General features: G+C 39.5%; 1 protein-coding gene across 1 annotated transcript; it reads right to left on the reverse strand.

The window, feature by feature from the left end:
• Positions 1-14,045: 14,045 nt before the first annotated feature.
• Positions 14,046-21,996, reverse strand: LOC116029767. The gene is made up of 4 exons (XM_031271807.1): positions 21,705-21,996; positions 18,330-19,074; positions 14,983-18,102; positions 14,046-14,904 (listed from the first exon to the last, which is right to left on the reverse strand). The coding sequence occupies exons 1-4, from the start codon at positions 21,994-21,996 to the stop codon at positions 14,046-14,048; spliced, it is 5,016 nt and encodes a 1,671-aa protein (XP_031127667.1).
• Between the last annotated feature and the right edge of the window lie 380 nt (positions 21,997-22,376).

The following is a 22,376-nucleotide window of genomic DNA, read 5'->3' on the forward strand; positions in this document are numbered from 1 at the left end:
CATAGTGGCTATACTCTTCTCCCTTGCCAGCTCTCTTTGCAGACCAAGCCCTTGGCACAGCCGCGTAACGACTGGCCCTATCCAAACGTATGGGCACTTCGGGTTGACCTGGGAGTGGAACAATTGTTGCACTAAGCATGCCATCTGGATTGGCACATTCATTTCGAGGCTCCAAAGGCGGAAGAGGTCAACCCTGTACACCTTGTGGAGGTTCTTGTTCCTCCCTCCAAATGTTAGGTTGAGCAGGAGCTTCATAACCTTCAAATATGGGCTAAGGATTTTTGAGGTGTTCGGTTTCGTCACGGTGAACCTTCCTCCATCACCTCCAGTAATCATGTGCCAATAGGCCTCTGCTGTAGCATCGGAGTCGAAGTCTGAGGGGAGGTTGCGCCACTCGTCTGTATGAATGTCCTCGGAGGTGTAAAATCCAAGATATTCCCCCAACTGGATCAATGAGACTGGTACTCCCGCCCAAATAGTTTGAACTTCATCGAGGGAGTGCTCATGTGGTTTGAGGGTACGGGCTCGAATGTAGCAATGAATTCATGGACTACCGGTTCGTACGTATCATCTCTCCAGCTGAAAAAATTCTCCCAATACCGTTGCCCCGCCATGCTCTCCACCTCTACTCGACACCCATATGCGTCGAGTAGTGGAAAGTCGAAGTAAAAACCTCTCGAAGCTCCTTTTGTTTGTAGCTCCTCGACCCTTGCTATTTGAGTGCCATTGAGGTGTCTAAGGCTTCGGCCCCCAGGTATCAACAAGTCACTTTCACCTTGTACTGCCCCCGAACTTGATCCAACATCGTACTTTCGTTTCTTGGCACGTTCCTTGTTTCTAGATCTTGGAGGCATCTATTACAATCATAAAACAAGTGAGCCATAATCATAGTCAATGCTTAGCACTTAGGTAATCAATCAAGCATTTATGATATATCAAGACAATGTTATTTCAAATAAACACTTTTAAAAGCTTTCGAGAAAGTAAAGCCATGCACCATGCTTGATTGACTTTCCATACAAAGGCAAAACTTATTGCAACAATATCATCATTATTATCACACTTAACCATTTCCTTCCACAATTAAAATTGGCTAGACAAAAGGAAAGTATTGTCATTTAAGCATATCACTACTACAAGTGTTTATACTAAGGAGATAACAAAAGATAGCATGTATCTCTAATAAGCTTCTAGTTACTCATGCATACACATTCATAGCATAACTCCAAAAATTCTCAAAATTTCAACCTTTAAGAAGTTTTCATTCTCAAATCACACAATGTAGTACACAATTCCATCATCTATCAATCAAAATAACTCCATAACCATTCTACATCAACAATACAATGCTAATCCTATCATATATCACAATTTCATGTTAATATTCAAAAATCCCCAAATTTTGTGAAAGTAGTAAACCAACATTTTCAATTAAGCATAATGCAATGTCAAGGATCACAAATTGGTTCCGTATAAACTCTTGATTAGCATCTAATTTCATTTATCAATCATCAAATGCAACAATAAAGCACAAATTGACAAACCCAAAATTTTCCACCATTAAAGTAGGGTTTCAAGCTTTTTTTCAACAATCAAGTTCATGTTTAACCATACAATTTGCAATTAATCCTCATGAGAATGTTCATTACAACTTAGGGAATTAAATTCTAGCAACAAACAAGCAAAGCAATGGTCAAAGCAAGAAATCCTATTTTAAGTTCATAATAATGGTGAAAGCTTGAAAATAGAGTTGAAGAAGATGCACATACCTTGAGTTTGGTTGTAGAATGGGTGTATAATGATGAAAGCTTGGAACTTTTGCCTTAGAATAGCTTTGGAGCTTGAAAACTTACTTGAGTGAATTTTTGGTGTGTGTTTCGTCCGCAAGAATGAAGAAGAAGAGGAAGAAATCTGCTTTAAACTCAACTTCGCGTCCGTGAATTGGTTTGCCCGAACCGCTGGACGCGAGCCGGACGCGCGTCCGGCCTTGCGTCCAGCAGAGGGATTTTATTTTCTCTATCTTGCCGTAACATCGGACGCGGGCGTCCGACCGGCGTCCGATTTTGACCTCTCTGATCTTCGCTTCGGCTTTTGACGGACGCACCTCGGACGCGTGCGTCCGCGAGGCGTCCGAAATTACGGTCTCTGAACCTGCTTCGGCTTCTGATGGACGCGGGTCGGACGTGTGCGACCGCCTGTGCGTCTATCAGACAGCTTTCTGAATTTTTGGTCTGGGGCCACTGGACGCGGGCTGGACGCGCGTCCAGCCTGGCGTCCAAGCTCTGTTCCTTTGCAAAATTCGATCTTTCTCAATCTTCTTCGGTCTTTTTGCCTTCACTTGTTGTGGTCCTGCAAAAACATACTAAACCTAAAGGTAAAAATATGAAAAATAAAGCATTTAAAAAAAAAAGAAAAGAAAATAACCTCGGGTTGCCTCCCGAGAAGCGCCACGTTTAACGTCTTTAGCCCGACGACTTTGAAAGCTTCAATTTTCAACTCGAATCAAACGTAAGGCATCCACCTCGCGTGGTTTCATTCGTCCAAAGTATCTCTTGACTTGGTGCCCGTTCACTTTAAACTCTCCTTTGCTTGGATGTTTGATTTGGATAGTTCCATAAGGAAAAACTTTGGTGACCGTGAACGGCCCCGACCATCTTGATTTTAACTTTCCCGGGAAGAGTTTTAATTTTGAATTGGAGAAGAGCACTTGGTCTCCTTCCCGGAATTCTCTCCCCTTTTTGATGTGCTTGTCATGATATAGCTTTGTGCGTTCTTTGTAGGCACGGGAATTCTCGTATGACATTAACCTCCATTCTTCTAATTCATCAAGTTGCCATAGCCTTTCACGCCCGGCAAGGTCCATATCGCTATTCAATTTCTTAATGGCCCAATAGGCTTTGTGCTCAATTTCAACGGGTAGGTGACATGCTTTCCCATATACTAGTCGAAAGGGTGTAGTTCCAATCGGGGACTTATACGCCGTCCTAAATGCCCATAGAGCCTCATCTAGGCGATCGGGCCAATCTTTTCGGTGGATTCCAACCGTCTTTACTAATATCGCTTTAATGTCCCGGTTAGCATTCTCTACTTGCCCACTAGTTTGGGGGTGGTATGGAACTCCCCCCCTATGTTGAACTCCATATTTGGCCAACATCCTTTCCATAGATGAGTTTCTAAAGTGTGTTCCCCGGTCGCTAATGAGAACTCTAGGCACTCCAAACCTAGTGAACAATTTCTTTAGAAAACTAATTACACTTCTAGCATCATTGTTCCTCAACGCTTGTGCCTCTACCCACTTTGACAAATAATCAATTGCAACAAGGATGTACTTAAACCCCTTTGAACTTGGGAATGGTCCTACGAAATCGATACCCCAAATGTCGAAAACTTCACATGCTAAAATGTATGTTTGTGGCATTTCGTTCCTTGCTGTGATGTTTCCAACTCTTTGACATCGATCACAATTTGACACACATTTGAGCATCTCTAAACAAAGAGGGCCAATAGAAACCCGCCTCAAGAACTTTCCTTGCGGTTCTATTGCTCGAATAGTGACCTTTGGTTGGTCCGGCATGACAATCGCCCACGATTTCTAATCCCTCTTGCCCCGCAACACATCTTCGAATTACTTGATCCGCACATACCCGGAACAAGTAGGGAACGACGGCTGGTAAGACATACTCTACCCCGTAAAACATTTTGCACATAGCACTTTGGAGCACATAAATTTCCACATAATAAATTTCAACCCTTTAACATGGCATTTTTAATCTCATAAAACAATAATCTTTAATCCATTAGAAATATAACTTGAGGAAATCACACATCCAAATATGTATAAAAATACATATCAAAATATCTATACATTTCTAAGAGATAAAGTCATTGCTTATTCATAATCCAAAATACATAATTCCATTATCTCAAAATAAATACCAAAGAGATAATCTCAATCTCTCAAAATAACCACCAAATAGAGAGCATCCAAACTCTCACAATAACCACCAAAGATAATTCTTCAAATAATTGATTAAACTTTTCATATATCCAAAAATAGTTATTATATAAAATATCAAGGAGGAATGGATCCAAATGGAAAATTTCAATCTTCCAAACCAACCGGACGAATCCACGAACCGGTGGCCCAAAACCAAATCCAAAAATCAAATCCAAACCAACCGGACGATTCCATGAACCGGTGGCCAAAACCAAATAGAGAGATCTCAATTCTCATCATCATAATCATAATCATAATAATAATAGTCATAAAGGATAGTTCAAAACCTCCAAGTATCACCACCCCCGGGACAAAATATACAAATAACCATATCCTTCAAAATATCATATCTTACATCTATAACCCAAAATTACTTATTCAATGTCATATCTTATGTCTATAACCTTCATATTCATAATATCCACATACCAATATTTTCCTTTTCATAATCCATATACCAATAATTTCATCACCAAATCTCTTCAACATCATAATTTCATTACTTATCATAATCTCTATAAACCTAATAATTTCACTAACAATCACAAGAACAAACAATATGTATTCACATCAAATAATTTCATAAGACATGTACTCACATTTTCACAAAATCATTTAAACATAATATCACATAAGCACATATTAAATATTTTGGTTTGGGGTAAAATAAATTTTGGATAGACATAAATCTTACCTATAACCAACTCTTCTACTTCACTTGCCCAATTCTTCTCCCACACATATATGATTTCTCTCCTCACTTCTCCTGATTTTTCCTCACCACACAACCCCTCTATATATAGGCAAAAGGGAAAGGAAGACAAATCTTGAAGAGAAAGACATATGGGAGATCAAGCTTATCTTATAAGATAAGGATGAAAACATGTGGTATAGAAAGTGACACTTGTCACATTTTTGTGGTGGGTAAGGGAAAATATCTTTGGTTAGACTGTTATGGGTTAAAACAGATATAGTTACGGTAGAAAAATAAATTTTGGATAGACATAAATCTTACCTATAACCAACTCTTCTACTTCACTTGCCCAATTCTTCTCCCACACATATATGATTTCTCTCCTCACTTCTCCTGATTTTTCCTCACCACACAACCCCTCTATATATAGGCAAAAGGGAAATGAAGACAAATCTTGAAGAGAAAGACATATGGGAGATCAAGCTTATCTTATAAGATAAGGATGAAAACATGTGGTATAGAAAGTGACACTTGTCACATTTTTGTGGTGGGTAAGGGAAAATATCTTTGGTTAGACTGTTATGGGTTAAAACAGATATAGTTACGGTAGAAAAATAAATTTTGGATAAACATAAATCTTACCTATAACCAACTCTTCTACTTCACTTTCCCAATTCTTCTCCCACACATATATGATTTCTCTCCTCACTTCTCCTGATTTTTCTCACCACACAACCCCTCTATATATAGGCAAAAGGGAAAGGAAGACAAATCTTGAAGAGAAAGACATATGGGAGATCAAGCTTATCTTATAAGATAAGGATGAAAACATGTGGTATAGAAAGTGACACTTGTCACATTTTTGTGGTGGGTAAGGGAAAATATCTTTGGTTAGACTGTTATGGGTTAAAACAGATATAGTTACGGTAGAAAAATTAGAGAATTATAAATGGGCCAAAAAAATTGGGCTAAAATAATTAATTTGGAATTGGGCTAAAGTTAGGTTCAGAACATTACGAAATAATCACATTTGAGCTTAAGGATTTAAGTAGTAAAATAAAAAAATAAGTTGACCCAATGCCCATAACAAAATAGTTAGATTTATATAAAATAATAATAATAATCCCTTTTTGAAAATATTTATAATAATGTTAGGAAAATACGGGGTATTACACACGGCCATACAAAGCACGAAACAGGGACGTCTTGAGATGATCATGATAAGATATGTTAAGACAAAATTCTGCGCAACATAGAAATGTCTTTCCACTTCACTAGTTTGGCATGAGTAAAGGTCCCAAATACTATTTAACACCCCTGGCCTATTGGTGACTTCTGATCGGCCATCTGTTTGAGGGTGGTAAGTAGTACTGAGGCGGAGAGATGTACCACTTAGGCCCTGTTTGGTAAATAATCAGCCTATCAGCCAATTTTGGCTTATTTGACCACTATTAGTTGGTAAATAATAAGCTTTTTGTAACTTCAAAATGCTAAAATTCAAAAGGCTACTCAAAGCAGCCTTTTCAATTAGCTTTTTGAGAAAAGAAATTATACCAAACAGCTATCAGCTAACAGCTAAGTTATCAAACAACTTTCTACAATAAGCCAATATTATCAACAAATCATACATTCTAACCCAAACAGCTAGCCAACCCAATCAGCTAACAGTCATTTACCAAATAGGGCCTTAATCTGAATAGTTCTTTCCAAAAGTAAGAGAGGAAAATCTGGTCTCTATCTGAGACAATGGAGGAAAGAAATGATATTTGATGGATTTAATCCGGGTAAACCGAATTAATAAACCCGATAAGATTAAAGGGGTTAACAAGATAAGATAAAACAATGAACGGAATAATAACAAGACAACATTAAATAATAATTTTGGAGATTAAACTTGTATTAAGTCAATAGGAAATGCTATTACAAGAGTAGATTCAGGTAATAACAATACAAAAGGTGTTTAGGACAAAGTAGATGTCTTAATGAGACAAGATTACATGCTTTTATACTGATTTAGGTCCAACAGATTTGGAGAAATCGAAGGGAAATCGCATCCAACGACCCTGGACCACAACTGCCGCCGCGAGACCCGGACGCCCTGAGACCAAAAGACCCCAACACTCGGCCGAGGCTGACCGTGGCCGAGGTAACCCTCGGCTACACGCGGTCAGCCCGTGGCCGATGGTTGACCTCGGCCATGCAGCTGACCCCGGGCTCTTGGTTTCGCTTCGGACCCGCGCCCGCTCCTGATTATTCCATCAATATTAATGGGAGCAATATGTCGAATTGAAGGCAAGATTTGCAAAACTGTACAAATCTATTTACGTAAAGTATGCAATGCAAAATTGTACAAATCAATGAATCAGCTCCATAATGCTTTTCAAATTGCGAATTATTGTAAATATTTTATATTGTGTGGCCATTATGGATCATGAAGGATCAAATGTCCTATAAATAAGTACATTTTTTTTTGAAAACTATAAATAAGTACATATTCATTTGTAAATGTAACTATTTGAAGAACCCACAACCTCCCATATGAGGGAGCAACTTAGTGTCAAAGATCATAAGGTCTTTGACATAAAATATTTTATTATTAAAACATTAACTTTATTGTTAAATTAGCAATATTATAAATTACTGACGGTAATAATGTGTTATCGGTATCTTTTATTAATAATATGAATGCAAGAGTACAAATAGTTCAGTACAATAGTGTTTTCTCAGTAGTGAGTTCAACTTAGTAAATGTACTGTTGCCCCCCTGCAAGTGTTGTGAGCGCCTTTTTATATTCCTGAGCGCAACGTCTTATCTTAAATGCGCAGTAATGGAGTGTTAGTGCTGAGGAGCCGTTGGAGTACCGTTGGAGTGAAATGCTGAATGGCTAGTTTGAACGTCATTTCATTGTCTTGTCCTTGGGTGCTGCCCGTGGTTCCCGGTCGGGTACCCAATTACCATGTCACCAGCCCCCCACTCTTCAGCTAGTGAGAGTGGCTGAGGTAGCTGAGGAGTAATAGCTCGGTACTGGTTCCGGGTCGGGTACACAATTACCCTGTCACCAGTCCCCCATTCCCTAGCCAACGAGAGTGGTTGAGGTGGTTTGGGAGTAACGACGTGTGTAAAAATTGTTTACTCCGCTGGGAAACTCCTAAAACATATATGTGCTATATACACATAAAACCCCCAGAAAACCACAAATGTGTGCCATACACGAACGGAAAACCCCATCACCACAATAGGAAAAAAAAGAACGAAAAGGACGAACAAACCAACCTCGTGCCGAAGCCACCGCTGAATCTCCAGGTCGTTTACTCCGCTGGGAAACTCCTAGCTCCGCCATTGATCGCTCATGCCACCTACAATCGGTATTCGTCGTCGCAGAGAACAAAGGAAAACAAGTCAACTTTTTAGCTTTCAAAACTGAAAAAAGGACAGAGAGAAGTAGTGTTGCGTGAGGAAACGTATGATTGAATATTTGAGCCTAAAAAATCGCCACCCATAATAAATTAATAATTCTACGACTAAAGTTACACAAATACCCCCATGTCAACATAAAAAAAACTCCACCTAGCGAAAAAATATGAATAAATACTCTAAAACATACCATTAATCTACACCATCTATTACTAAAAATCAATGTACTAGATTAGTCCTAATCATCCTTAATAATATATGTGTCCTCACTTGAATAGATTTCTATATATATATATATATATATATATATATATTTTTTTTTTTTTTGCACCTCGGCATAGAGCTGAGGTGCGCCCCAACGCTGTTCCGAGGCTTTGCACCTCGGTAGAGAGCTGAGGTTTTTTTTTTTTTTTTTTTTTTTTACACCTCGGCACAGAGCTGAGGTGCGCCCCAACACTGTGCCGAGGGCTTGCACCTCGGCACAGAGTCGAGGCTTTGCACCTCTACGCTAAGCCGAAGTGCTGCACATCGGCACAGAGTTGAGGTGCGCCCCAACACTGAGCCGAGGCTTTGCACCTCGGCGTTGGGCCGAGGTGCGCCCCAGCACTGTGCCGAGGCTTTGCACCTCGGCATAGAGCTGGGGTTTTTTTCTTTCTTTTTTATTTTTTTTGGCACCTCGGCACAGAGATGAGGTGTCCCAGCACTATGTCGAGGCTTTGCACCTCAGCGCTGGGCCGAAGTGCTACACCTCAGCACAGAGCTGATGTGCGCCCCAGCACTATGCCGAGGAGCACCACGGCACAGAGCTGAGATTTTATTTTTATTATTTATTTTTTTTTTCACCTCGGCACATAGTTGATGGGCCGAGGTGCTGCACCTCGACACAGAGCTGAGGTGCGCCCCAGCACTGTGCCGAGGCTTTCACCTCGGCGTTGAGCAGAGGTGCTGCACCTCGGCACAGAGTTGAGGTGCGCCCTAGCACTGTGCCGAAGTGCTGCACCTTGGCACAGACCTGGGTTTTTTTTTTGGCACCTCGGCACATAGCTGAGGTGCGCCTCAGCACTGTGTCGAAGCTTTGCACCTCAGCGCTGGGCCGAAGTGTTGCACCTCAGCATAGAGCTGAGGTTTTTTTTTTGGCGCCCTGAGCGCGAGATTGGCCAAGGACTGACCTCGGCTAAGCTTTGGCCGAGGGCTGACCTCGGCCAAAATAAAGAGTTTTTTTTTTCATTATGACGGACCATCAGCGAATTACATGTTTTTTGCAAAAGTATGGATCGATCCGTCTGGGATTGTATTGGACCAATCCTGCGCCACTCCGTCCAACGTAGACAAGAACGCTCTGCACATGATGGCGTCGCTTGCCCCCGTCATCACCATGGCTGCCTTATATCTTGTCATATGGGCACGCGGGTCAGAAGTCCCGGTGTAAGCCTTGATGGTGGGTAGCCGAAAATCTTTTGGGAGGGGTACCTCCATTATGTCCGAAGAGAATGGAGCAGCCATCCTTACCTCCGGCTCTGGTGAATGCTCTCTTGCTTCTACTTTCCTCTCTAAGTCGTTGGGGTTTTTCAACCAAGTCTTCCTGTGGGGTTCTGCGTCTAGTGGAGTGACGCAGAGCCGGTCCACTAGATTCGCCCATCCCTTCTTGGACAGATTTGGAAGCCGCCGGGCGTTGCTCAAGACCCATCGGCTGAGGGTCACTGTCCTGTCGTTGGGTTCTCTCTTGTCTTGGAGATCGCACCTCCACCTCTGGAGGAGGCGGTGGCGGTGGTGGGGCCTGGCCTTGCATTCCTGCTACTAGTTGGGCCATCGTTGCCGCCGCCTGTTGGATGACCTACGCCGCCGCTTGGAAGTCCGCGGCTTGGATGGGAGCAGCATTCACTAGAAGGGGAGCGCGGCCCTCATCATGGTTGCTGTTGATTTGGCTGCGAAGATCACCCTCGAGGCGATCTCCCACATGGTTACTGTTGAGCTGCTCACGAAGATCACTCGTGGGGTGACCATTGTTCACTTGACGAGAACCATGAGAGCTAATGGATCCGGATTGCGCCATCAACAATGATGAGATGAGCTGGGTGTTTTGTGATTTTGTGAAGTTTGCCTGAGATCTGATCTCGGCTCTCAATGAAAGCACCAATGACGGTAATAATGTGTTACCAGTATCTTTTATTAATAATATGAATGCAAGAGTACAAATAGTTTAGTATAGTAGTGTTTTCTCAATAGTGACTTCAGCTTAGTAAATGTTGCCCCCCTGCAAGTGTTGTGAGCACCCTTTTATATTCTTGAGCGCAACGTCCTATCTTAAATGCGCAATAATGGAGTGTTAGTGCTGAGGAGCTGTTGGAGTACCGTTGGAGTGAAATGTTGAACGGCTAGTTTGAACGTCCTTTCATTGTTTTGTCCTTGGGTGCTGCCCGTGATTCCGGGTCGGGTACCCAATTACCCTGTCAATTACGATATTAAATCACAGTGCCACCATTAAGCAATATTATAAATTATTATAAACATGAGCTAATGTATTGGGTTCGATCTGAAGCTTTTTTAAACTCTTTCAAGATGATGAACCGTCCACGTTTATTTTCTTTAAAGACTGCTGCTAGGAGTGCTTTCATCAACTAAAATGACTTCTGGACTTGACGAAGATGTAGCTACCAATGATGATATGACGAAGATCTAAATTATTGCAATTTCAATATTATTATTTGCAGAATGAGGATGCATGTTTCACGTACAACTGTATTAAGGTTAGGAAAATATTTATAGTGTAATTCCAATCAATATTATTATTTGAAGATTCTGTAAAATAATAAGTAAATTGTATTATGGATAAGAAAGTATTTATACGGTAACTTATTTCTAAATTATCGCAATTTTAATATCATAATTTGAGGAAATAAGGATGGATGTTTCATGTACAATTGTATTACGATTAGAAAAGTATTTATAGTGTAATTTCAATCAATATTATTATTTGGAAATTTTGTACAATTATATAGTACAAATAGGAATTGTATTGCCATATTTTACAATATTATGCAAAACCTTGATAGTATAAGAGTGTTTTGGACGGAAATTTAAAATGGAGGATTTTGTTTCAATATTATTATTTGGAGATTTTGTACAAATTGTAGTACAAATAGGAATTGTATTAACATATTTTACAATATTACGAAAACTTAATATTATAGGAGTATTTTGGGCGGGAAGTTAAAATGTGGATTTTATTTTTATTAATAGTATAGATTTGGAGATTTTGTACAAATTGTAGTACAAATAGGAATTGTATTATCATATTTTACAATATTACGAAAACATTAATAGTATATGAGTATTTTGGACACAAAGTTAAAAGGGAGGATTTTGTTTTTATTAATAGTATAGATAGATTATAAATTATGATATTAAATTCTGTCATATAATTAAATTATTAATTAAATTATTTTTTTGACAATATTATTAATTTAATTATTAAACATCTACATTCATTATACGCTCCTCATTATAACATATGTAAGATACGCAGACATACGCCTGACATGCACTACATTGAAGCAAGCAAAAAAGGTAAGCTTATTAGTACAATTCATCGATATTCTTGTCCACCTTTTCATTCATCCATATTCTTGTCCATTTCATTTCTTTTGGGGCAAAGTAAGCCATGCCTCACTTCACAACAGCCTCTAGAATTGCATATAGGTCTCGAACATATGCAAATGCAACTTGCAACTTTGGACCCAATTTTTTGCTGAAAAGGGCTATGGGATGACCTTCTTGCATCAACACTGCTCCTATCCCAACCGCAGAGGCATCTGTCTAAAAAACAAACTGCAAAGTAAAGTCAGGTAAACAAAGAACATGGGCATTAACCATCGTCGTCTTTAACGTGTTAAAGGCCTACATGGCTTCGTCAATCCATACAAATGAATCATTTTTAACAAATCTGTGAGGGGAGCCGATGTTGAGGCGTAATGGCGAATGAAATGCTGATAGTAGCCCGTCAATCCCAATAATCCACGTAGTTGCTTAATTGATGCTAGTTGTGGCCAATCAACCATCGCTTCAATTTTCTTAAGATCAGGATTCACTGTGCCATTAGTAATAATATGACCCAGGTAGTCGACTGTAGTATTTCAAAACAAACATTTGGTAACCTTGACAAAGAAATTTTGACTCTCTAATGCTATCAACACAATCTCCAAGTGTTAAACATGCAGTTCCATGGTCGGGCTATAAACCAATATATCGTAAAAAAAAAAAATACTACAACGAACTTGCGTAAATATGGTCGTAACAAGTGATTCATCGTAGCCTGAAAAGTAGAAGGGGCATTCAACAATCCAAATGGCATAACCAAAAACTCGATCATAATGTCCTTCGTGATTGCCAAATGTCGTTTTAAAGATGTCATTATCTGCCATTCGAAGGTGGTGGTATCCAGAACGCAAATCCAGTTTGGTGAAAAATTGTGTTAAGCCCAGTTCATCAAATAACTCATCCACCATGGGAATTGGAAAATGGTCTTGAATTGTGATCTTATTCAACGCCTTATAGTGCACACAAAACCGAAAGCTACCATCTTTTTTTTTGACAAGCAAGACTAGTTAAGAAAACGGGCTCGTACTTGGTCGAATAATGCAGGCATGTGTCAAGCATATCTCTAACCATCTTTTCAATCTTAGATTTTTGAAAGTGGGGGTAGCGATATGGTCGCACATTCATCGGAGCTGAACCTAGAATTAAGTGGACATGATGATCAAATAATCAAAGTGGGGGGCAAACCCTATGGTACCCCAACAACCAGAGTGTCCTACTCTGTTAAGCAACATTATTAGCATTACAAATATATAATAAGCTTTTAAAACCATTGCAATTTGAAAGTCATAGGCTTACAAACACTAATGGGTTTAGAAAGGGGTTCATTAGTCTAGCTAGGATACTATTCGAAAAAACATAAAAACTTAACACTTTAACAGGCTATAAAAAATACAAAACCAAAAAGCTTTTTAGATAAAGAAGGGTGCATGTTGAATTAATAAAAGTAATTACATTTGATTTTCAACGTTGTACAACTCTAATATTGTAAACCCCTCTCCTAGCCCGCTAAGACCCGCAACACGCGCGGGTTAACCCGTGCGAGCTGCGAGCCAGCCAGCAAGCCCGCCTTATTTTTGAATATATAGTGAATATATAATATTCACAGTGCACGTGAACGTGAATAAATATTCACGTAGTACTGTGAATATATAATAATAAAAAAATAAAAAAGAAGAAAAGTCCACGGGGCCCGCCAATCCGCGTGGGGCGGGCTAGGGTTGCATGAATCCTAGCCCGCGGGCCTAACGGGTTGGCCCGCAAAAGCCCGTCAGAAATTAAGCCGGTGGTGGAGCGTGCTTAATGGGGCGGGCTGATCCGCTTTGACAGTACTAATCATGTGTATTGTATAAATTCAACTCATATGTAAATATGTAATAATCCACAAATTTCATAGAAATGCTAACTTGTTTTGTCTATCAATTTCATGAAAATGACTTTGGAATATGATAAATTACAACATTTTTATTTGAGAAAGAATTTAATTTAAAATTATATAACATTTAAATTATTTGAAATATTAAGTGCGTTGTTTAATTAGTTGCTAAAAATAATTTTACAATAATAGTAAGTCTAAGGACTCAAATATTTCTATATAATAAAGATATGTGTGAGTAATATAGAAATTCATGTCATAATCATTTTCCCAAAAAAGTTGGAAAATAAAATGCTAAAGGAGAACAATTAAATTCAGGTTTCTCAACCTGATCCCTGACATTTTTAGAATCATTATTCTAAAAAGTATTACTTTATTTTATATATATATTGTTATTAGACATATTAAAACGCTATACTGCTAAACTAATTTGTTCTTTTTTTTTTTTGAAAACAAACTAACATCATATATTAATACGCAACCAAACTGGAAATACAATCAGGAGGATAAGAATCCCACACACTAAGGACAGGGAAAGAACCAGCCGCCCGAGCCAGGACATGAGCAACCTGATTCGCTGACCTTCTGACATGGTGGACAACAATGTCCCCGATGTCTCTAGCAATCAACTTACATTGCTTAATGATTAAACCAACATATGAAAGATCTAACAATATAGAATTGAAACTATTACAAAAGTTCAAGCAATCTGTTTCAAGAATAACATGAGTCATACCACGGTCTTTTATCCAAGTTAGTGCCTCCTTTATTGCCATAGCTTCAGCAACAAAAGGATCACTAACACAGAGTAGGGAGCCTCCACAAGCAGCCACGAACTTGCCGTTGGAATCTCTAACCACGGCACCAAAAGCCACTCCAGTAGCAAACAAAGCTGCATCCACATTGCATTTATACTTGCCAGATGGGGGTGGCATCCAAAAGTCCAATGATTGGGTAGAACGCTGAAGCCCAACAGAGGGAGTGTGATAATATTGTTTCCATGCAGCCACCAGAGCATCAACCTGCCTTTTCAGCGAGTCAACAGACCATAATCTCCCGTTCCAAATTTTATCATTACGAGCCTTCCATGTAGTCCAGAACCTCGCAGCCATTAGCAGAACCTGGGTGCCATCTGTTGCGTGCAGCACAGCCTCAACAAAATGAACAAACGAGCGCCCTTGGAGAATGTCAGAAACGCCCCACAACTCAGCCGCCAAAGGGCATTCACATAAAATATGCGAAATTGATTCAGTCGCATGAGCACAGAAAGGACAACCACCTCCTATAGCAACCCCCTTCGATCGTAAAATCTCCAGCACAGGTAGAATACTTCGCACACATTGCCACAAAAAATTTTTAATATTAGGCGGCACAGGCAAACCCCATAGTTTCTTCTATTCGACAAACTCAAGACCATGACCATGCACTGTTAGATGACTAGTCTGAATATGGTACCCATGTTTAACAGTATAAGAGCCTTTGATATCACCTTTCCAACACCATGTATCCATAAAGTTCGGTGAAGTTGGGGTACGGAGGATCCTGACCACATCGCGTTCGTAAAAAATGTCCCTGAGCAAATCTTCATCCCAACAGTCATTATTATCCAGCAAATTACTAACATGAGTGTCTTTCAGCTCCTCAATGCAGGGCGTATGGAGGCGAGAATCAGTCGAGTCAGCTAACCAGGGCCAACCCCAGACCAAGGTATCAACCCCGTTGCCTACACGCCGAATGACTCCCTTGCGAAGAACCTTCTGCCCCGCCAAAATGCTGCGCCAAAGGTAGCTCGGGTTATGGCCAATATTCGCTTCCAGAAAACAAGTCTTGGGGAAATATTTAGCCTTCAGAACACGACTCACAAGGGCATGAGGATTAACAAGTAAGCGCCACCCTTGTTTTGTCAACAAAGCAACGTTAAATTCATGCAGTCTCTTAAAGCCTAACCCTCCATTACTTTTAGGTATAGCCAACCGTGACCAACTCAGCCAGTGTATTCCTCGAGAGGATGATGATTTTGTGTTCCACCAGAAGGCATTCATAACCTTCTCAATTGAGTCGCACACATTCAGAGGGAGAAGGAACACAGACATAGAGAAGAGAGGCATGGCCTGGGCAATACTTTTCAACAGAACTTCCTTCCCTGCTCTGGAGAGGAGCTTTTTCTGCCAACCATTAATTCTTTCACGGATCCTCTGTTCAATATAACGAAACACAGCAGTTTTATTACGACCAAGGAAGGATGGGAGGCCAATATATTTACCAAAGTCATTTGCTTGCCTTACCCCGAAGATACGTGCAATAGAGGTGCAGTCTGTTGGCGTAGTATTCATGCTGAAAGTGACGCTGGATTTGTCGAAATTGACCAATTGGCCAGAAGCATCACCATACAAACGAAGGCAATTTTTCACTTCCTGGGCTTCACCTGCAGTGGCTTTGAAGAAGAGGAGGCTATCGTCGGCGAAGAAAAGATGTGAAATCGATGGAGCCCCTCTAGCCACTCTGACTCCGTGAATATTCCCTCGGGCCTCTTGTTGTTGAAAGAGTAGTGACAATCCTTCAGCACAAATAATAAAGAGGTAGGGCGATAAGGGGTCCCCTTGTCGAATGCCCCTGGAAGGAACAACCATCCCGGTTGAAGCCCCGTTAACGAGAATGTTATAGCTCACCGAGGTAACACACATACGAATGAGTTCCACCCACTGCTGTGCAAACCCTAATGATAGCAACATTCCTTCTAAATATCCCCACTCCATTCTATCGTAGGCCTTCGCCATATCTAACTTCAGCGCTGCCCAACCAACATTACCGTATCGCTTCGTTCTTAGGTAGTGGCCAACTTCACCTGCTAGAATGATATTATCAGAAATTAACCTGCCAGGGACGAAAGCACTCTGTGAAGAAGAGACAATGCCATTTAAAACAGTCTTCAAACGGTTGGCAACAACTTTAGCAAGCACCTTATACACCACGTTGCACAATGCTATCGGCCTCAAATCCGAAACCCTCTCGGGGATCTTCTTCTTCGAAATTAAAACCATGTTAGTGACATTCAAACCCACTGGCAAAGCACGGTTATTAAAGCAAGCGGATACGAAAGCAGTAAGATCATAACCAACTATGGTCCAGAAAGATTGGTAGAATGAGGGCATCATGCCATCTGGACCCGGAGCTTTGTTAGGAGCCATAGAGAAAAGAGCTGTTCTCACTTCGTCAGATTCAACCGGCTGCAGTAAGATATCATTCGTTGCTTGTGAAAGGCGAGTGGGGACATCCACCAGAATACCACGGTCACCCTCAACAGTTTTAAAAATTTCCTCATAATACCTTACAATCTCATTGTGCATCCCGTCACCTTCCACCCAACATCCAGTGGAATCCTTGAGGCGTTGCAAATGATTAGTCTTCCTCCTATGGCTAGCAAATCGGTGAAAGTACTTTGTGTTCGAATCTCCCTCCTTTAACCATAACTGCTTTGAGCGCTGTCTCCAGTAAATTTCCTCCTGGGTAAGCAAGGTTCGTAGCTCAACTTCCACCTCATGAAAGCAAGTGATATCAGCCAGCACCGAGCTACGTTTCAAATTTTCAAGACGGCCTCGCAACTGTTGAATTTTCTTACCAAACTTACGGAAATGATCAGCACCCCATCGCCACAAATCCTGACCACAATTAATGATACGTTGTTGAAAGTCAAAAGCCGCTGACTGATGCCATGAAGCTTCCACCACTTGTCTACAATTAGCATCTAAGAGCCATGCCGATTCAAATTTAAACTTTCTGGTAGCCAGCCATGTAGGATAACCATGCAAACTCAAGAAAATGGCACTGTGGTCAGACGTTACTGCATGCAGGTTTTGCACATACGCATCATCATACAAATCTCTCCACTCCATCGACACAACTGCTCTATCAAGCCTTTCTTCAATCCAGTGGTCTGTGCCTCTACCCTTAGTCCACGTGAACTCATGACCCCTCATAACCAGGTCAGATAACTCACAGTCTTGAAGAGTCTCGTTAAACCCACGTATGAGATTATCTGGATGAGGAATATGCCCCCTCTTTTCCCCATGATTTGCAATGTCGTTGAAATCTCCGATCATAACCCAGGGAAGACTTGATCGATCTTTAAGATCTTTAAGTAAATCCCAAGACTGTTGCCGCCTAGACCTTTCTGGGAAGCCGTAGAAACATGTGAGGCGCCAAGGGGGTTTATCAGCCAACGTCACGATCACATCAATATGATTTCCGGAGTAACTCAAAAGAGAAGCCATATCCGAAGTATGCCAGAATAACGCCAAACCTCCTCCTAAACCAACTCTGTCAACTGTAAACAAACCTTCATAGCCCAATCGAATTTTTAAACGCTCAAGCTGAGCAGACTGAGCTTTAGTCTCCATAAGAAAAACAAAATTGGGTCGCTGACTGGACACAAAGCCTAGAAGTTCCCGAACTGTCTGAGGGCCACCCAAACCCCGGCAGTTCCAGCTTAAAGTACTCATTGGGCAAGGCGGGCTTGGACTACCGGACCTGCCAAACACAAGTTTTTTGGAACGTCAACCATGCTCACATCATCAATGGACGACTGCCCTTCCACCACAGCCTCTTCACGTCTACGCTTATGATCAACCTGCACAATATTATTTTCCTCCAACATAGTGGGATGAGAGAATGAGGCCATAGGCGCTGCTGAAACACACACAGGTATTTCTGGAAGCTCCGGTAATAACCATTGTGCACCAATCGGTTTTACTTACCTTCGGAGACCTGCCCTAAGACCCGAACCATAGGGGTAATCCTTCGGTTCGATTCCTTCCAAGTAGGCTTTGCGACAAAACTTGTCGGAATGCCCTAGTAAACCACAACAGAAGCAGAAAGTGTTTAGACGCTCATATTTGAAAAGAACCCAGTAGGAGGAACCATCGCGTAGCCGGAGCTTCATTCGACGTTTGAGGGGCTCTGTAACTTTCAAAGAAACCCTGATACGGAAGAAACTCTTCCAGTGTCCACCAAAGTTGTTGGGATCTACTTTCACAAATACCCCTACATAGTTACCAATATCCTGGACAAAAGCTGCGTTTGCATACACCGTAGGAAGATCATGGATCTGAACCCAGAAATCCACACTATCTAGAATAATCTCCTCCGGCCGAACTCTCGGTGGGACCAGATTGCAGACGAGAGTTTGATTTTCGAACGACCACGGACCGTCGTCGAGAACCCGAAACATGTCTCGCTGATGAGGGAGTTGGAACGAGAAAAGATTTTCCTCCAAAGGAATCACCCTCACACCCATTAGCGGACGCCATACCGACGCTAGGATCTGCTGCATGTGTTCAAATTTAACTGGACGGTCCGTAAGCAACTTACCAACCAGTTCATAGTACACAACGCTGCCACTTGGCTGATCAACATCGGGCGCATCCAGACCTCCCTCATCCTCAGCCGCAATGGACAAAGCAGCATAGTTTTCGGCCAGAGTCTGAGGATCCATTGCACGAACTAGACAGAGAGACCACGAGCAGACAGAAGGAAAACAAAAGCCGACAAAGATCGGAGGAAAAGGAAAAACCCTAAAAGCGTTAGGGAGAAAACTCTCTAGAAAACCCTAGAGAGAGAGCCGCATCTTAAAATATTTTAAACCCCGTCTACATACATCCTTTTTAATTAATTATTGGAGAATAAACTAATTTGTTCTTAATGACTCACATATGTCAGTTCATCAGAGCATATTAGAGATAGGATTAGAACATATCAGAGTAGTTAGTTGTGATTTTATTATATCAGAGCATATCACAGTTGGTATTTAGAATTTGTTTTAATATAAACTTTCGTATTTTGATTTCAAAATAATAATAATAATAGTAATAATAATAATAATAATAATAAAACAAGCATTTTTTTTAAAGCCAAACAAAACTAGTGAATATATTAATGCTCCAAATGGTTAAACAATGACATAAGAATATCCTTCCAAATAAAACAAGTGGAACTCACACCCCCTGCCTTAGCTAACACCTGGAAGAACTAACTAGCTAAATATAAGAATGAATAACAAGAGCAACATAAGAACGAAATGAAGAAGACTGGTAAAGATTCAAACAAATAATTGAATAATCCGAGTGGATTCTAACGTTAGAATAACCTTGATCTTTTGATCAAGATAACACTTCTCGAACCTTCATCGCTTCAGCTAGTAACGGGTTGTGCGGACAACGAAGGGGTCATTCGTGCATCATTACAAATTAAAACTCAATTCTCAAAGTCCATAGTGGTATGCATAATAAACCAAAAAATTTACAAAACAGTTGCTGACAAGGCCAACAACAACTAATTGCCAATTGATTGGGTTACTCTCCATAAGATATATTAAATATAATAGATCTAAATATATATATATATATATTATATATACGCGTATATATAATAGAGAAAGAGGAATAGAAATGATTTCCAATTGATGATGAAAAGCTTTGAAACACACATATTTATACTAAATGATAAAGCTAGAAATTATGGAATCAAACCACTAATGCTCCATGATTCCACCTAGCACACAACTCACGTACACCTCTCATTCCTATTATTAAGCATGATAATGCCTCATTATTTTCCTAACAAATTAACTAACTACTTGGTTTAACATTATAATATTATTATTATTATTATAACATTGCCTCCTTTAAACCAAGTTGGATATATTGGTCATCCCAATATCCTTCTTCAATTTGAGAAATGTCTTTGTCTTCAACGGCTTCGTATAGATATCAGCAACTTGACTGGCACGTGAATAATACTTAATGCGGATTTGTTTTTCAGCAGCCAACTCTCTGATTTTGTGATACTTGATATCAATGTGTTTGCTGCGACCATGAAAGACAGGATTCTTGGTCAACGAAATTACAGATTTGTTGTCACAGAAAATAGTTGTAGGTACTTCCTGCTTGTGTTGTAAAAATTCTAAGGGCTTGTTTACTAACAGAAAACTGTTTTCAATTTTCTGTTTTCTGTTTTCTAATTTTCCAATTTTCATTCTCTATTTTTCATTCTCTGTTTTCTGTTTAGAAAACTTGTTTACTAACACTTATTTTTTCAAATTTATTTTTTTAGATTAACGTTATGAAATTAACAATAAGTTTGATTTCGAGTTTTTTTTAGACCTTATATTTAAAATATTTTAAAATATATTTGGTTTAAATAGAATAAATATATATTTTTAATTTTAAGTCCAATATATGTAAAAATTTTACATTTGATATCCGAACCAAATTTATATCTGTATATAACATAAATAAAAATATATTTGAACCAATAACTTATTAAGTTCACATAAAATTTAGTTTATATAATATTAATATTTTTTGAGCTAATATTTAATATATGTTTGGATATATTCATTTGAATGACATGTATATAATATATAATTTTTATTTTGAATTCTAATATAATAATATATGTGAAATTTTGATATCCGATATCTGGACCAAACTTGTATCCAATATAACATAATTAAAAAATATCCAAACCAATAATCAATTGAGTTCAATCCAAATATGAAAAGTGGTATAGATTTCAATTTTTAATTTTAATAATGTAAATGATGTATAATTTTAAGCATAATCAAATAATTTATGTTTAAATAAGTAATTCAAGTAGAAAAGATAGAAGCTGATGATAAGTAAAAGAACATGATAATAAATGTAATCATAGTAATGAATAAATATGTATGTAGGTAATTGCTTGAGTAGCACAATTTGCTGCTGCAATATATTATGCTTCTACGGTTGAAAGTGCTACAATCTGCTGTTTCTTTGAAGACCAAGAAAATATGGTTGAACCAAGATAGAAGGCATATCCTGATGTGCTTTTTCTGGTCTCAACATCTCCAGCCCAATCACTGTCTGTGTATCTGACAAGTTCCACAACTTCATTAGTAGAGTAAAAAATTCCATCATTACTCGTACCTTTGACATATCTTAGAATTCGCTTTGCTGCAGCCCAATGTGATTCTTTTGGTTCCTCCATGAATGTGCTAAGTATTCCAACTCCAAAAGAAATATCCGGCCTTGTTTCCACCAGATACCTCAAACTCCCAATTAAGCTTTTATAAGCTGTAACATTCACATTCTTACCAGACTCATCTTTGGACACCTTTAACTTTTCAACTATCGGAGTTAAAACTGGTTTGGAGTTTTCCATTTTGAACTTTTTCAAGATATCAGCTACATACTTCTTTAGTGAAATAAAGATTTCACCATCTATCTGAACAACCTCAAGGCCAAGAAAGTAACACATAATGCCCATATCAATAATTTCAAATCTCTTAATGAGTGCCTCCCTGAATTCTGAGATTAGCTTCAAGTTATTTCCAGTAAAGCCTTTGAGTAACGCCAATAATTTCAAATCTCTTAATAATTTCAGCATTGTATAATTTATAAGCCTTTGAAGTATCACTATAACCAATGGATATACACTTCTCACCTTTATCATCCAACTTCTTTCTCAATTGATCTGACACATGTGCATATGCCAAACATCCAAAAACCTTGAGATTTCTTATAGAGGGTTTTCTCCCACTCCAAGCTTCCTTAGGTGTCTTATCACGCACACTTTTAGTTGGACACCTGTTCAATACATAGACAGCACAAGCAACAGCTTCTGCCCAAAAAGGCTTAAGCAGATTTTTAGATTTCAACATGCACCTCACCATATCCATGATAGATCTATTCTTCCTCTCAGCCACTCCGTTTTATTGTGGAGTGTATCTAGCTGTCATCTGGTGATGAATACCCTTCTCCTTCAGA

The sequence above is a fragment of the Ipomoea triloba genome, chromosome 9, assembly GCF_003576645.1.
Source record: "Ipomoea triloba cultivar NCNSP0323 chromosome 9, ASM357664v1".
Classification (NCBI taxonomy): Eukaryota; Viridiplantae; Streptophyta; class Magnoliopsida; order Solanales; family Convolvulaceae; genus Ipomoea; species Ipomoea triloba.

Coding starts and splice junctions, on each gene's coding strand:
- LOC116029767 (XM_031271807.1), bottom strand. CDS start 21,996: ATGCTGAAATTATTAAGAGATTTGAAATTATTGGCGTTACTCAAAGGC. Junction 18,103..18,329: donor CTTAGGGCAGGTCTCCGAAG/GTAAGTAAAACC, acceptor TGTGTTTGGCAG/GTCCGGTAGTCCAAGCCCGC. Junction 14,905..14,982: donor GTGCATGGTCATGGTCTTGA/GTTTGTCGAATA, acceptor ATGTGTGCGAAG/TATTCTACCTGTGCTGGAGA.